This window comes from Mesitornis unicolor, unplaced genomic scaffold, assembly GCF_000695765.1.
Source record: "Mesitornis unicolor isolate BGI_N332 unplaced genomic scaffold, ASM69576v1 scaffold35433, whole genome shotgun sequence".
Classification (NCBI taxonomy): domain Eukaryota; kingdom Metazoa; phylum Chordata; class Aves; order Mesitornithiformes; family Mesitornithidae; genus Mesitornis; species Mesitornis unicolor.
This window is the reverse complement of record NW_010175983.1, coordinates 8355-22300: the sequence shown is the minus strand read 5'-3', so window position 1 is coordinate 22300 and position 13946 is coordinate 8355. Positions and strand designations below refer to the sequence as shown.

General features: G+C 38.6%; 1 protein-coding gene across 1 annotated transcript in view; it reads right to left on the bottom strand.

The window, feature by feature from the left end:
* Positions 1–13601, bottom strand: part of CCDC149 (coiled-coil domain containing 149) — a gene marked incomplete at its 5' end in the record, with an annotated part of 40551 nt that extends 26950 nt beyond the window's left edge. Inside the window, 3 exons of the mRNA XM_010181618.1 lie at positions 2396–2503; positions 12861–12899; positions 13440–13601. Coding sequence (XP_010179920.1) covers positions 2396–2503; positions 12861–12899; positions 13440–13601 — 309 coding nt within the window. The remainder of the gene's footprint in view (positions 1–2395; positions 2504–12860; positions 12900–13439) is intronic.
* Positions 13602–13946: the final 345 nt, after the last annotated feature.

Sequence of the window (13946 nt, the reverse complement as noted above, 5' to 3'; positions counted from 1 at the left end):
ATTGTGATCAATCATAAAAATAAATAGCCTTAGATATCTGTTGCTGGAGCGCTGCAGTCTAACTACTGCTGTATTTCTGAGACTGCAGCAACAAATCCTTCCAGAGACTGCCTGAAGAGGTTTTATTATTTGTGCCAACGGATTCTAGCTGAAATTGAAGGAAAAAATTAGCCCAGTTAAACCAAATGCAGGTAATTTGTTGTTGCCTAACTGATGACGTACTTAACATGATTTCAGCAACAAGTAAAATGTCACAGTTTAAGGTCTTCTTGCTAATCTAAGTGACTGTATCCTACTAGTAGCAAACATTAAAGCGGAGCAAAACAGGTCAAGCCATCAAAACAATTCTTTATCAATAGAGCTAATGTGTGATATTTAAAGAGGGTTGTTTTTTTTTCTAGTCCTACAAAGCTCTTGCCACTCAGTGACAAAGCCTGCATGAGTCACCCCTGCTCAGACACAGGCAGAATTGTTCATCCATAAGCAGCTTCACTTGCTGCAAAAGCAGCTGTTTGTTCATCTCTTGCCAGAAGTAAGGTTGACGTCGACCAGCTGGGCAGGATGCCCTCCCTCACTTTGGAGAAAGCAGAGAGAAGAATGCAGGGGAAAAATGTAAGAACAAGCAAATTGTTACAGCTCTTTGTTCTGGTATATACCATGCATTATCTGGACGCCAGTAACCCAGCTGCCAGTACAGGAGCACTGATGAGCAGAACAGAATGGCTTCAGGAACAAGGCTAGAATTTTATCACCAAAGCTAGACAGGAGCAAAATCTGACACAGGATGAGTGTGTTAAATCCCTCAGAGAAATGGCAATGCTTTTTTAGGCACTTCAAAAAACAGTGACCTGACTCAAAAATAAGCTCTATTTCTCATTTATTAGGAAAGTGAAGAAGGTGTCCTAAAAATGAAAATCCTAGTCTAAATTAATCCCTGTCTACTGCAGTTGTTTCCTCCCCCTCTTTATTTAGTGATGCACTATTTAGTACCTTTTGGAGTGGGGCATAGTGGGCAGAAAAACTGTTTTTGTATTTTTTCCACTCGTTATGAGGATCGTGAATTCAAATTCATGCTGGGAATAAAGATGACCAGCTAATATCAAGTTAAACCACAACGGTAAATCCATATAAAGCCAGTTCAAGCAGAGAGTAGTAGGCTCCGTGTTACCAAAATCCTACTGTTATAAGGCATTAGAACTGATATTTAAATATGTTGTAGTTGTACTACCTTTGTGTTCTGCACTAACAAACCTTGTGATTTGTTCAGGACTGACTTGGGAAAGGCTGTATGGCATAATATGGGTACTGGAGAACTGCAAGGCACTGCCTTTCATGCTGTAATATAGTTCAAACAATAACATGCAAATGAAAAGAGACACTGAGGAAGCTGCTCTTTGAAGACTTCAGCAAGTTACACTGAATGCTACTCATACTACAAATTCAGGTCTCACTTGACGCTTTCCCAGCTGCTTGCACACATTCAAGCAAATCCTTTGCGATAAACAACGAAAAAACCTGCATTATCACAATATATTTATGTTTAAAATTTAAAAAATGAAATAAAATGAACTTAAATGGAAAGAAAAAAAAACACATGAATAATTACAAGTTGTATCATTTTTATTCACATTTTAAAATCTCCTAACTTTAAAACTGTAGTTGAGGGTGAGAAGTTATCATTCATTATTTGTTTCATTTTTTACTTCGTTAACTACCTCAACTCTCAAATTCAACCTCTCACTAGTTTGATCTCCGAATGTAATTTTGCATACAGTTCCAGCTGTGAATGTTACACACATTTGGCTTGAGTTTAAATATTTCAATTAACAGAGACAACAGGAGTTTGATTAATACCAAATGGCAGATTTTGAGCAATGTTCCACATAACTTGCTAAATTTAGCAATGAAATAAATTGGTTATGTGAGGGTAGTAGGATGAGGGCTTAATACAAAGCTCATTATATATATTTGTAATCAGCTCCTCCATGTTTTTGAAGGGAAAAATTATGCCTCCTCTAGTTTCTAGGGTAAATTATGCCTTCCCTTCTACTAAAATGTTGCATTTTCCTTGCAAAAAAATTTGGAAGTTATAATGCAACGAAGAAGTCATTATCCATACTTATCTGTAAGAGGAAACACCACTAATAAGGTATGTTAAAAACAAAAGAAAGAGAGAAAGTCTGAGATCATTAAAAAGTGAGGATAGGTGCAAAATACATACTTAAGGACAACAGAACAAAAGCAACACGCAAAAACATAATAATCTACACTTACTGTACAAGCTTCATTTGTTCTACTGTAACCCATTGTTTTATTTGCTTTCCTAAGAAGTAAACGCAAAATTCTAGCCCACTTTGCGCATTCCATAACATTTACTGATAACAAGTTTCCATACCTTATTGTCCCCTTGTACTTCTCCCAGTCTCTGCTGAAGCTCTCTAATCTCTTCTGCAAGATGTTTATTTCGATCTTGAGCCTCACTCAGTAGTTGAGTAAGATTTGCCTAGAAAAGGAACAAACAGCAGTCAAAAGTTAGTGCCTATGGAGAGGTGTGTAAGTGGTGACTGGAAAGAAACCCTAGACTTACTCCTTATCTGCCCACAATCTTTACTTTTACTGTTGTTGGTACCCAGCCTTCATGCTTCATTAAAGAGATAACAAAAAAAGCCACCAGGGTTCCTTTATCTTTAATGGCAGGAAACACTCAGCATGTGTGCATCCACGCTCCCAGAACAGCACACAAACCCCAAACAAGATTAAATGAAAACATCTACATCAGTTCTGATATCTTGGCTGGTGGGAAGACCAAAATGCAGAGTACTTTGATAATATTTATAGTAAGTTGCCAAAATAATAGTCTTAAACTTGCATATAATTAGACAAAAGGCACATCTGATAAGTAATTATAATTATATTCCCTAATAGTGTTTAGAGCAGATTCCTAGCCAGTAAAGAGGATGCCAGAGTCCCCGCCCCTACATGGAGCTGTACCATGGATTTCTAGTAGCACAAAACTTCAAACATGATTTGACTTGTAGACTTCTAAAAAAACCAGAGACTAAAGCTAGAGATTAAAAAAACCCCACCCCAAAATAATCCTGGTCAAATGTTAAAATTCATAAATTCACATTATCCTAGTAAATAAGCAGGAAGAGCAGTCTGGCCTATAATTTTATAATTAAAATCCATCAGCTTGATCACTAAAATATAATGCAATCTCTTCCTTTGCTATCTCTGATATCTGAAAATAAGCAAATAGTACAGATAAATTTATTATATTGTATTTCTCCTAACAATACCTCATGAATACACAAACGCAGACCTGGCACAGGAAAAGCCTACCAGTGGCATCTCTTCTAAGAGAGTCATAATCATAGTGGCCAATGTGCAGCCTTTCAGGACACTGCCTGTGGACAGCCACGTGTCATCCATTGCCATAAATCTGAAGAGTATGAAAATAAATGGAAAAAGACTTTTCAGATCTTTAAGCGTGACGTGGTAAAGCCCCATGAGCCAATATTTCTAAGCTACTCTAACACACGCTCCCTGGGCTTGAGGGCAATGCATCAACTGACCATTCCTAGTTTTCTCTCAGTATTTTAGGTTTAGTTTTAGTTTCCCTGCTTGCTGTGCTTCTCTTTCAACTCCTCAATTTCTCCATCTTGATGTCTGTCTTTCTTTTTCAGTCCTGCTCTTTCCCCCAAGACATTCTCACTACCACTTGACATCTCATAAGATGTTTTTGTTCATTTTGTCTTTAAAACACATGCACTATTCAAAGCAGTAAGGCGTCTGATAGCCATTTCTGCAATCTTTCCCCTTGTTTACTAACAACTGCTATTTCCACAGATCCTGTTTTATATTTCAGAGAACTACTAACATGAATATAGCTACACATGCATCTGACCATTTGCAGGATTAGACTATTAAACTATGATCAACTGGAACTTTTGTACACTGCTGTACGAGGAAGCTGGCTCTGAACTTCAATTGGTCTAAAATAGCAACAGCTTCAAACTCTTAAACAGGAAAAATAACTCATGAAATTAATATATTCTACATGATGAACAACAAGCCTGATTCACTGCTACAGCTTCTGTACCTCTGGTGCTTTGAGATCATAGGTTCAGAAGAAAGTAGGGTAAGTTCCCCAGTTTTCTGGAACAGACTAAAGCAACTTTTTAAACTACTGATAAACCTGAAGATTGCAAAGAAACGATTTGGAAAAAGAGTGTAATAGAAAAAAAAAAAAAAAAAAAAAGAGCCAATAGTAGGGCCAAAATTAAGCTGGCTCTAACTTTATTTTCAAGATAGCTACCATTCAAGCAATGTAAAAAAGTTCCTCAAGTATGCTTTGGTAGAATGATTTTTTTTTTCCTACACATAAAACAAACGCGTAATTGTCATTCATGTATTGAATGAATCAAGGAGCTTCAGAACACATTCAGCCAATGGTTCTGAGAAGTACTTCTTAATGGCTGTTTAAAAGAAAGAAAACAAAACCTCATGTTTGCAGGAAATTGTATTTAAACTGAAGTATCTATGGGTACTGCTCAGATATAATTTTTTTTTTTTAAGAAGGCTGACTTTCAATAAAGGCCATCCAACCACCAGCCTGAGTTAGTTAAAAGGAACATGATTTGCACAAACCTCTACTTCTTTTGATAAAGTCCCTTTTCATGATGAATTTGAACAACTTGTAACACCGCAATAGCAGACGTAATTTCAACACCTGGGAAGAACGCAATCTCACTAATCAGCGTTTACAGCCACAGCACCAGGATTCTAGCAGTCTGCAGTCAAAACCCAGCTCCCAGTAACTGCAGGAAAGGCATTGCCATGCCTATACTAAATCTTCCTGCTCAGATTTATTTCCTTTAAAACCATTTCTCTGGGATTGCAATTCTATGCTGAATTTTATTTGTCAGTCATATAAATGACTTAACGTGACAAAAACCTTTATACTCAAGACAGGGATTTTGGAAGAAACTTTAAACAAATAATTTTAGACACCAAAATAGAACAGCCTCATATAAGCAAGCTAAGAGCATTACAATGATCTAAGTATAGGCTTGCTCCTTAATGCAAAGCCTCTATTGTACTTCTGTTAAACTAAAACAAGCAAGCTATGTCACAGAAGTGGTCTCCAGCAATTATTCATTTCCCTGGCTTAGAGGTTCCATACAATGTATAATTTAAATTGTTCCCAGTTTTAAAGGTTTAGGCAAGACCTCGTTAAAGCTCTTGGCTAAATGTGGACAGAAGGAGAAGTATTTGATTTTCAAAAGTGCTCTACTGGGCTTCAAGAGAGCCAGAAAAGAGGATACGTTGAACGACACCTGGACTTGGTACCACTTCTTTGGCATAGGTAAGAAAACATAGCATATGGTTGAAAGATGATAAAACGAACAATGCAGGGCTGGCTTCGTGAACCTGTGAGCACGTATTTTTTGAAGAAAGAGGAGAAATCTATGCGACGAGAAAGGTGATTCATTTTTCCACCTGGCAACATCTTTTCAATATTCACAGAATAAACACAGAATTCACTTAGAAATTCAAAACAAGTTACTTCAGCCGACAATAAAGCTCCTATCATTTACCTGTGCAAGCAGAACAACTCTCTGAAAATTAGCCAAATTCAGCTTCTCTAGACTCAATTTCTTCGACAGCTTCTTCTGATTCTAAGCGAAGCTTTAAAAAGGCTCCTGTGACTGCCAGAGACTTTCCTTCCTTCACTCACAAGCTATTTGGTTTATGTCCATCTGTCATGGGGAAGGGTCCATGTATGATTTCAGCACAGTCCAAACCCCCACAGACAAAAGAAACTGTCCTCACATTCCTTTTTCCTCTGACCAAGAGAGTCTACTGACAATGCTTCCACCAGAAAGCAGGATGAGAGGTGAAAAAGATTGCTGTGAGAGTGCCGAATGGGAAGTGCCTACCTTCATGACACAGAGGGAAAAAAGCACCATAAATCAGAGCAGACCAGAGGGTGAGAAGTTCTATAGCATGAGATCCTTACCCTTTTCCACTTACACTTTGTTGAAATATGCAAAATGTTTTTGGGATAGAAGTTGGAAGAGAGCCTTACTTTTAGCAACAGTTGAACATCTCAAACCACTGACGAAAATACCTATAAATATTTATTAACATAAGCCAGTCAATACTTGTCAGACAATGAAAGATCTTTGCTCACTACTGACCGATGACCCAAGAAGAAGAGGAGAAAAAAAAAAAGTAACTCCAAATAGTCAGCCCTGGCATTATGCACTACACTTGAATTTGGCTCCTTTAACAGTTTTGCAAATCTAGCCACACATACACACAGTGTTATTTTTCTTCACTCCACTTTAAAAATGATGGATAGTAACACACAGTCTTTAATATAGCTCTCAATTCTCTTGCACATAAATCTTATCTGACACTTTAAAAAAAGAATTTTAAAAAAGGACTTTCTGCCTTTAGATACTGCCTGAAAAAGTAATATGGCAAGGGGAAAGATGGAGAAACTTCCAACATACCTCTACAGTTTAAAAGTATTTTTAAATACAAACAAGCATTTCTATACTGCAGTTTACAGTCTTTTATGTTTCTTTCAGCCATACCTTCAAATAAAGAAGAACACTGAATTACAGGGCTGACAGAAAAAACGTTTGATGAAACATTAAGCACACTTGATGGGTGTGACTGATAGCAAATTTAATTGCAATTTCTCCTTCAATGCATTCATATGATTGCAATGGCCGAATTAATACAGAAAAACCTGCTTTGCTTACAAACTACCACTGTTCACTCCAAGGTAGAAGAACCAATGACCTCCCCTAACACTAGTTTGCTTATGATAAAAAAGAAAAATTACTGTATTTTTCTCTTCAAGTTGAAGTGCCATGTAGAGAAGACTTCTGAAATTATAGGTCCTGGGCATACTAAACAAAATACACTTAATACAGATCATATTTCCCCACAGAAAAACAACAGCAAAAAATCAAAGCCTTGCCAAGCAATCACTTGACATAAAACAGGAAGAAAATCCTCTCCTCTTCCTCATATATGCCACTCTGAGAACCAGGCAGGAATCCCAGCACAGAAGGACACCAGCCAAAACGTGACAAGGCTCTGCAAAACAAGACAGACTTGTTCACATTCACATTCGCATGCCTTCAAGACACCCAGCAATCGGAATTTTTATAGAGCTGATTAATAGAACCAAAGAGCCATTTCAGCAGTAGACCTATAAAATTAATACTTTTCCCCTCCTTTTTAACCAGTCTTAACCAGTGTGTTAGCTTAGCATAGTGCTGTACAGGACACTATCCAGCTGGACCTACAGCACTTGCTGAAGGCTGGCAAGTAAAATAAGGTTATCATCAGCTACAGGCTCCTTTACGAGACCAGTTTTAGCAAAACAACTTGTTAAAGTACATCACAAGCAGCAACTGAGGGTGTCAGTATGAATTTCCAGTAACATGAGAAGTTATTGGCAGAAATCCCTTCAATAAGGTACTTCAGTCCCCCCATACTCCACATAGGCATCAAGTTTTTGTCGACAGCAGATGAGTGTCGTCAAAGAGAAAGTATTAATTTGTACTTATACAAAGACTACTGGACGAGGATAGAAGAAAAGATTTTATCATTGGGTTTTTATCAGGAATATTTTAGCTGCTTTGAGATCTTACAGACAACTCAAACTCTGAGATAATGCACAAAAAGAATCAAAATCCCTTACACATTTTGTGTGTTGACTTATTAACAGAATATTTATTGAGAGCTTTCAGGTGCAGGGGTGTGGAAAATCTTAAGATAAGACACAGCAACCAGAGGAGAGCATGTTGTACACATCAGCTCTGAACAGTGCTCCAAATTTTAAAGAGGGACTATCACATCTATGCGAATCAGCATTTCATATCTTCTAGCCTCACGTTTACTGCAGAACCTACGTGATGAAGAAACAACAGTCTCACTTAAAGCACGACTCCTAGTATGGCCAAGTTGTTTGAGCTGTTGCATACCGTCGCCTACTCCTATCAATGGAACAGCAAATTTCAGTGTGTGGAAACCAAAATCTCTCCACTGGCTATGCTCTCACAGGCACATTTTAGTAATTCAGGGGAATACTGCTCTCTGATGCATTGCCAGAGCAAATGATCACACTGTTTTCCACGTGCTACCTTACACCATGGGAGTCAAACAAAATGCATCTACAGACCAGAGCAAAGAACACAGGTCTCAGTTGGGCACATACATAATGTTTTTCATTTTCAAACCCTTTGAAGAAAGGAGGAAATCACATTCATCTTCATAGCTCCCTTGTGAGATAAATACAAAATGATTGCTTACCCTGTAGTGTACTTTATCTGAAGATTTTATCTCACAGGACTCTGAATGCAGCTTTTTGTGCCTTAGCACAAGACTAACAAAACTTCCTGAATTCATTAATTAATAAGAAATAGTCACACCAGTCATTTATTCTGATTACGTCAAAAACAGTAATAAAGTAATCCCTGAAGTTTGTTTCAAAAGTGAATTGTGACAGCTGAGTACATTACGCTGGAAGCAGAAGTGAAAGTGATCAAAATAGGTCCATCTGTGGTATGTCACAATACAGTCTGTCTGGAACCTCTGGTCCTTCTGATGCTCTGCTCAGCCCAAAATGCGGTGCTCAGGAACTTATCCATTAGCAGAAGCCAAGCTGTCTGACCAAAGTCGTGGTGAGCGGGTAGTGCACTGCTGTGGTGTCAATGATTGCTGAAGCAGTTGGTGTCTGAGCTTGAATGAATCATCTTGGGACACCTACGGATAACTGTAACAGAGTTAAGGACCACGACCTTCAGCACAGACTCACACAGGTTCTCTGATGAGACTTTTCTTCCCATTGTGACCATGGGATCCTCTCTAAGGCTCGACAACCGCCTGGAAGACACAGGATGCATTTGACTACGTGAGGCAAAAGTATCTTTGCCAATAGGCTGACCAACCTCATAAGGAGATCTTTAAACTAGAAATGATGGAGAGAACAAGGAGGTTTGGTGTAGGGTAAGCAAGCCAGAAGCCTGGAATGATGGGAAGAGAAAGGGCACAGCAATTCACAAAACAACCGAGCTGAAGTGTAATTCCTTTGAGCACAGGCATATAAAGGAAATGCCTGGAGCACAGCCTTGTGAGGAAAGCTCTCAAGTCTGGGCTGTGGAACTAGCACACTTGGATGCACCCCAGAGGCCTTTACTCTAAGGCACACAGCATGGGAAAGAGTTCCAAGTCTGTGTGCAGTTACAGGGCTACGATCTCATTGGGATCATGCAGAAACAATGGGATAGCTCACACGACTAAAGCGCTGCAATGGAGGGATACAGGCTTTCTAGGAAGGACAGCTGGGAAGGTAAGGAGGGGGGCTGCCATTGCTGTGAGAGAGCAGCTGGAATACATGGAAACCTGCCTTGGGACAGATCGTGAGTCGGCTGAAAGCTTTTAGGTCAAGATTAGCAGGCAGACCAGTATGGATGCTCTTGTATCCAGTATCTACTACGGATCTCCTGATCAGGAAGAAGTAGCAGATGAGGCCTTCTCCATACAGCTGGAAGAAGCTTCATGTTTACAGGCCATGATCCTCACGAGGGACCTAAGCCACCCTAGTACCTGCAGGTATCTGAACATACAAAAAAACCAAACTCTTTTCTAATGTGAGAGTGGTCAAACGATGGAACAAGTTGCCCAGAGAGACTGTGGAGTCTCCATCCTCGCAGATGATCAAAATGTGTCCGGACACAGTCCTGCACAACCTGCTCTAAGTGACCTATTTGAGCAAGGTAGTTGGACTAGTTGATCTCAAGAGCTGCCTTCCCACCTCAACCATTCTCTGATCCTGTGATGTTTAGCTCCATTTAATTTGATTCCTCATACATTTAAAATACAAGTCCTCGCCAGTAAACATATGCATTGCATCTTTATTCTTGACACACAGCCCCACTGCAAACCATTATCTCCAACTGAGTGGTCTCCCTGAGATCAAATTAAGCAAAGCATATTTAGGACTGTGGCCCAGCACAGTCATTTTCCTAACCACACATTTTACTTCACCTTTGTTTATTCAAAGGATCTCATTTGTATTAAAAGAACTTCCATTTCATACAGATGGTCAAAGGATTCACTGATCTGTTATTTCAGTGACAAAGCTTCTCCCAAACTGAAGTTAAAATGAAAATTTAAGCAATGTAGATGAAAATAATAGTATAAATGAAGCCAGAAATTCCATCAATGTTTTTTTCTTTAAGTTTCCCAGGATGGCAACACTGTCCAACAGAAACCCAGTATTTGTTTGCCTATGTAATAAGAATGTTCTGTAACACAGCAAATGCATATAAATGTCTATCACTGCAGAATGGTAGAAATTCTATCTATACAGGATAGAATCATGGAATCGTAGACTGGTTTGGGTTGGAAGGGACCTTAAAGATCATCTAGTCCAACTCCTCGCCATGGGCAGAGACACCTCCCACAAGACCAGGTTGTGACTATAATACCATCCAACCTGGCCTTGAACACTTTGCACAACAGAGGCTCTGTAGACAGAGCAATATTTTAACAAGCCTTTCAAAATAAGGAGTGTCTACTCTTTACCATCTCTGGTGAATTTTAACATCAAAGTCAACTATTCTTTATTCCTATCCTCCTGAAACATTTCACTCCTCCATTTACCCAGAAATTACTCTACACGTGACACCATATAGCATTATAAAACTATCTGCAACCACAGCACGTAATTATGAATGTTTGGTAAGAGGGGCCAGGAAAGCACTGACAGCTCCCAGGCTGTGATAACAACACTAATGGTAAAACACCTGCTGCAGGAAAAGAGATTTCAGAGGCACAGTTTCTCATTTCCTGCTTTTGTTGGTTGTCAGAAGGTGACAGACGTGGAACAATCTTCAGATTATGTCAGAGATGTGTACCACTGGACACTCAGCTTTGAGGGAGAACACTGCAGAGCACGGCATGTGAAGATACCTTTAAGTAACACCAGTTTTACAAAAACACATTCTGAGCTAACTGCTTGCTGACAGAAATTGGCTGGTTACATGATATCTCCATACAAAATATGGAAATTCTGTGTTGTGAAACAGGAAGAGAAGGCACAGTCACAAAGTGTAATTGATAATAAAGGTGAAACAGGAAGAGATGAAGGAGAAGAAAGTAGCAATTCCAACCCACCTATTGCATTTAAGGTTCTAGACTGCAATTTCAACAATAATTTATCAGTTGCAGTAAAGAAACGTAACAGATAGCAAATTGTTCAGCGTATCATGTTTTCATCTCATTTGTGGCCATGAGGGCAGCACACACGTTTGTGTCACACAAAATTCACTACAGGATCGGGGTCTCTGTTTTCATGAAGAGATTGAGGTCATAAATTTCTCCCAACAGGCAACTGGGCTTCTGGCCACAAAGGGGATGGAAAAAGTCCAAAAGAGCACACAGAACTTCACTCAGATGAGAAAATGTTAAGAAATGTGTGTACAGTAATAATGGAAAAATATTCATAACTTTATTTTATTATTCTTTGATGTATTTCTCAAAGCATAACTTTACTCTTCTTCAGAAAGGTTGCCGTAACTACTCCAGATTATCCACGTGGTACACTGCAGACACATTTCTGAGGAAAATGAAAGCTCAAGAAGTGTACTAACAGCCTATTACTGTACAACCTAAAGTATATATTGTCCTTGGGGGAGACCTACAAATGACCCCATCTGAGAACAAGATTTTCTTTCTTTCACTGTTACCTAGCATGAATAGATAACTTCCTCTGAAAAAAAAAGACTCCTAGCGAGATTATTAAATTACTTTCCAGGCACTTACATAGTAAGATTTGCCAAAGTTAATATAATTACAGCTTCTGAATTTAGACAAAATTTTCCTAGTATTTTAGAAACAAGTGTCAGATTTATTTGTTTTGAAAGATGGAAGAGGAATTAGAATATCCATGGGATGGCAAATCTCCCTTCCTGCTTCTCTCTTTAACAGCCCATATACTGCATTGGTATTTTCCTTTTAATTGTATATTCTTCAGCTCCAGTTGAGAAAATAGCAGGAACTACATACGGACTCCCAGGGAAAGGATGACGAGTAAAACTTCTGACCTATTAAGAGAATGCAGTAACTATGTTTTAAATATGGTTAAAAGACTTTCAGGACTAGCAATCACAATAACAATTTTTATTCTTTTGGGTTCTCTTCCTCTCCGTGCCCACACATTGTGTTTTGGGTGCCATTTTTCTCTAAAAATTAAGATAATTTCAAGACATGACAACCAACACTTCACAACAGGGACACACTATGAGGATCTCTGGGAACAAAAAAAAAAGTGAGCAGGCAAAAAGTTTTTCAGGGGAACCATAAAATGCAATTACCGTGCTTCTTACCTTTTTATAACTCATAGAGCCCGAGTGACCTGGGACAGTACCTAATGGAAAGCAGTACTCACAACAATAAATTAACAATTATGGGATGCAGACACTGTATTCCCAGACTGCTTTTAAGTATGAGAAGTCCTGGCACGATCCCATTTTTGGACTTAATACAAGAAGGATAAACAACAAGGAAAACAATCTCAAGTCTCCATACACTGACCAATTTCAGCCCCAGACGAACATAAAAGCAATAGCCATATATTCTAATTAATGATAGATCAGATATTTTGGAGTGAAACATGGTTAGACAAAAGCACAAGAAGCCACAGTTTAAAGACTGAGCTTTTCAATCTACAGAAATGCTTGTTTTTCATAAGACGACTTAGTCAGTATTTTCAGACTTTTGCAAGTACTTTTGTAGCAGATAAACAACGTCAACTGAAAAATAAATCCTACCTGTTTCCTCTTCTCAGGTGGAAGGGATGGATCCCCATCCTACAAATTAATGGACATATTTTATTGGCAACTTATTTCTGAAGCCAGCAACTATATTAACTTTGTGGATCAATTTTTAAAACATGTATTTTTACAAAAATGTTATCAAAATTGTTACTAAGATACTGCGTCTTGATTAATACCAGTAATATTAATTTCAACTCAAAAACTGTCTAAGTCTGAAGATTTGTTTACGTTTCTAGAACAGCAGGTCATTACAAATTTATGTTGCATTATTTTTCATAACGGTACATTAAGTTGCTGTGGAATAATAATACCGCAGTCAGTTTTTAAATGGAATTATGACTGAAACTAATTTCCTCAGAGCACGCACTGTCTTTCTGTGTCTTATATAACAGGCACTACCTCATCAATGCGGAACAAATGAGTAATAATATGATCAAGGCTGTACAAGAACTGCAGGACTACTGTAAACAAGTACCTAAACATTTTAGCAGCGTTCATTATGGACTTTTGGGGGGTTTTTTTGAGGTTGACTCTTGTCCCCCAGTTATACAGCATTCATAAAGAACAACCTACAATCAGCTCCCGATACTTCTTTTTCAGAGACTGGTGTCGTTCCCGCAACTGGTTGGCCATAAGCTTGTACTGGTCTCTTTCTTGCTGACAGGTATCCAGCTCTTTGGAAAGGATTAGCAATGCCTCCTTTTTACTTTCAAGTTTCCTTTTACACACCAGATACTGCAGAAGAGAGAAAAAAAACAACATAACTGTAACAAGCCATTTTACCCCAGCCAATACTGGATTCAAGAGTCTCAAGTTTTTCTCTGAATAGATGGAGGAAGACTCTCTGCACCAGATCAAAGACTTCCACAAGTCCCCTTAGTTTATTAATAATGTTCACAGCAAAGAAATCTGTTGTATCAAAAGCCTGAAATCCAATTGTGAGGCCGTATGCTCACCTGAGCACTGTGAGTTAGAAAAATAAAAAACTTTTCCTTATGTGCAGTAGTATAAGGAACATCACAATTCAACCCTCAGCCCTGGGAAGGCTGCTGGAAGGAAGGAGCCTTTGCAAATTCCCTC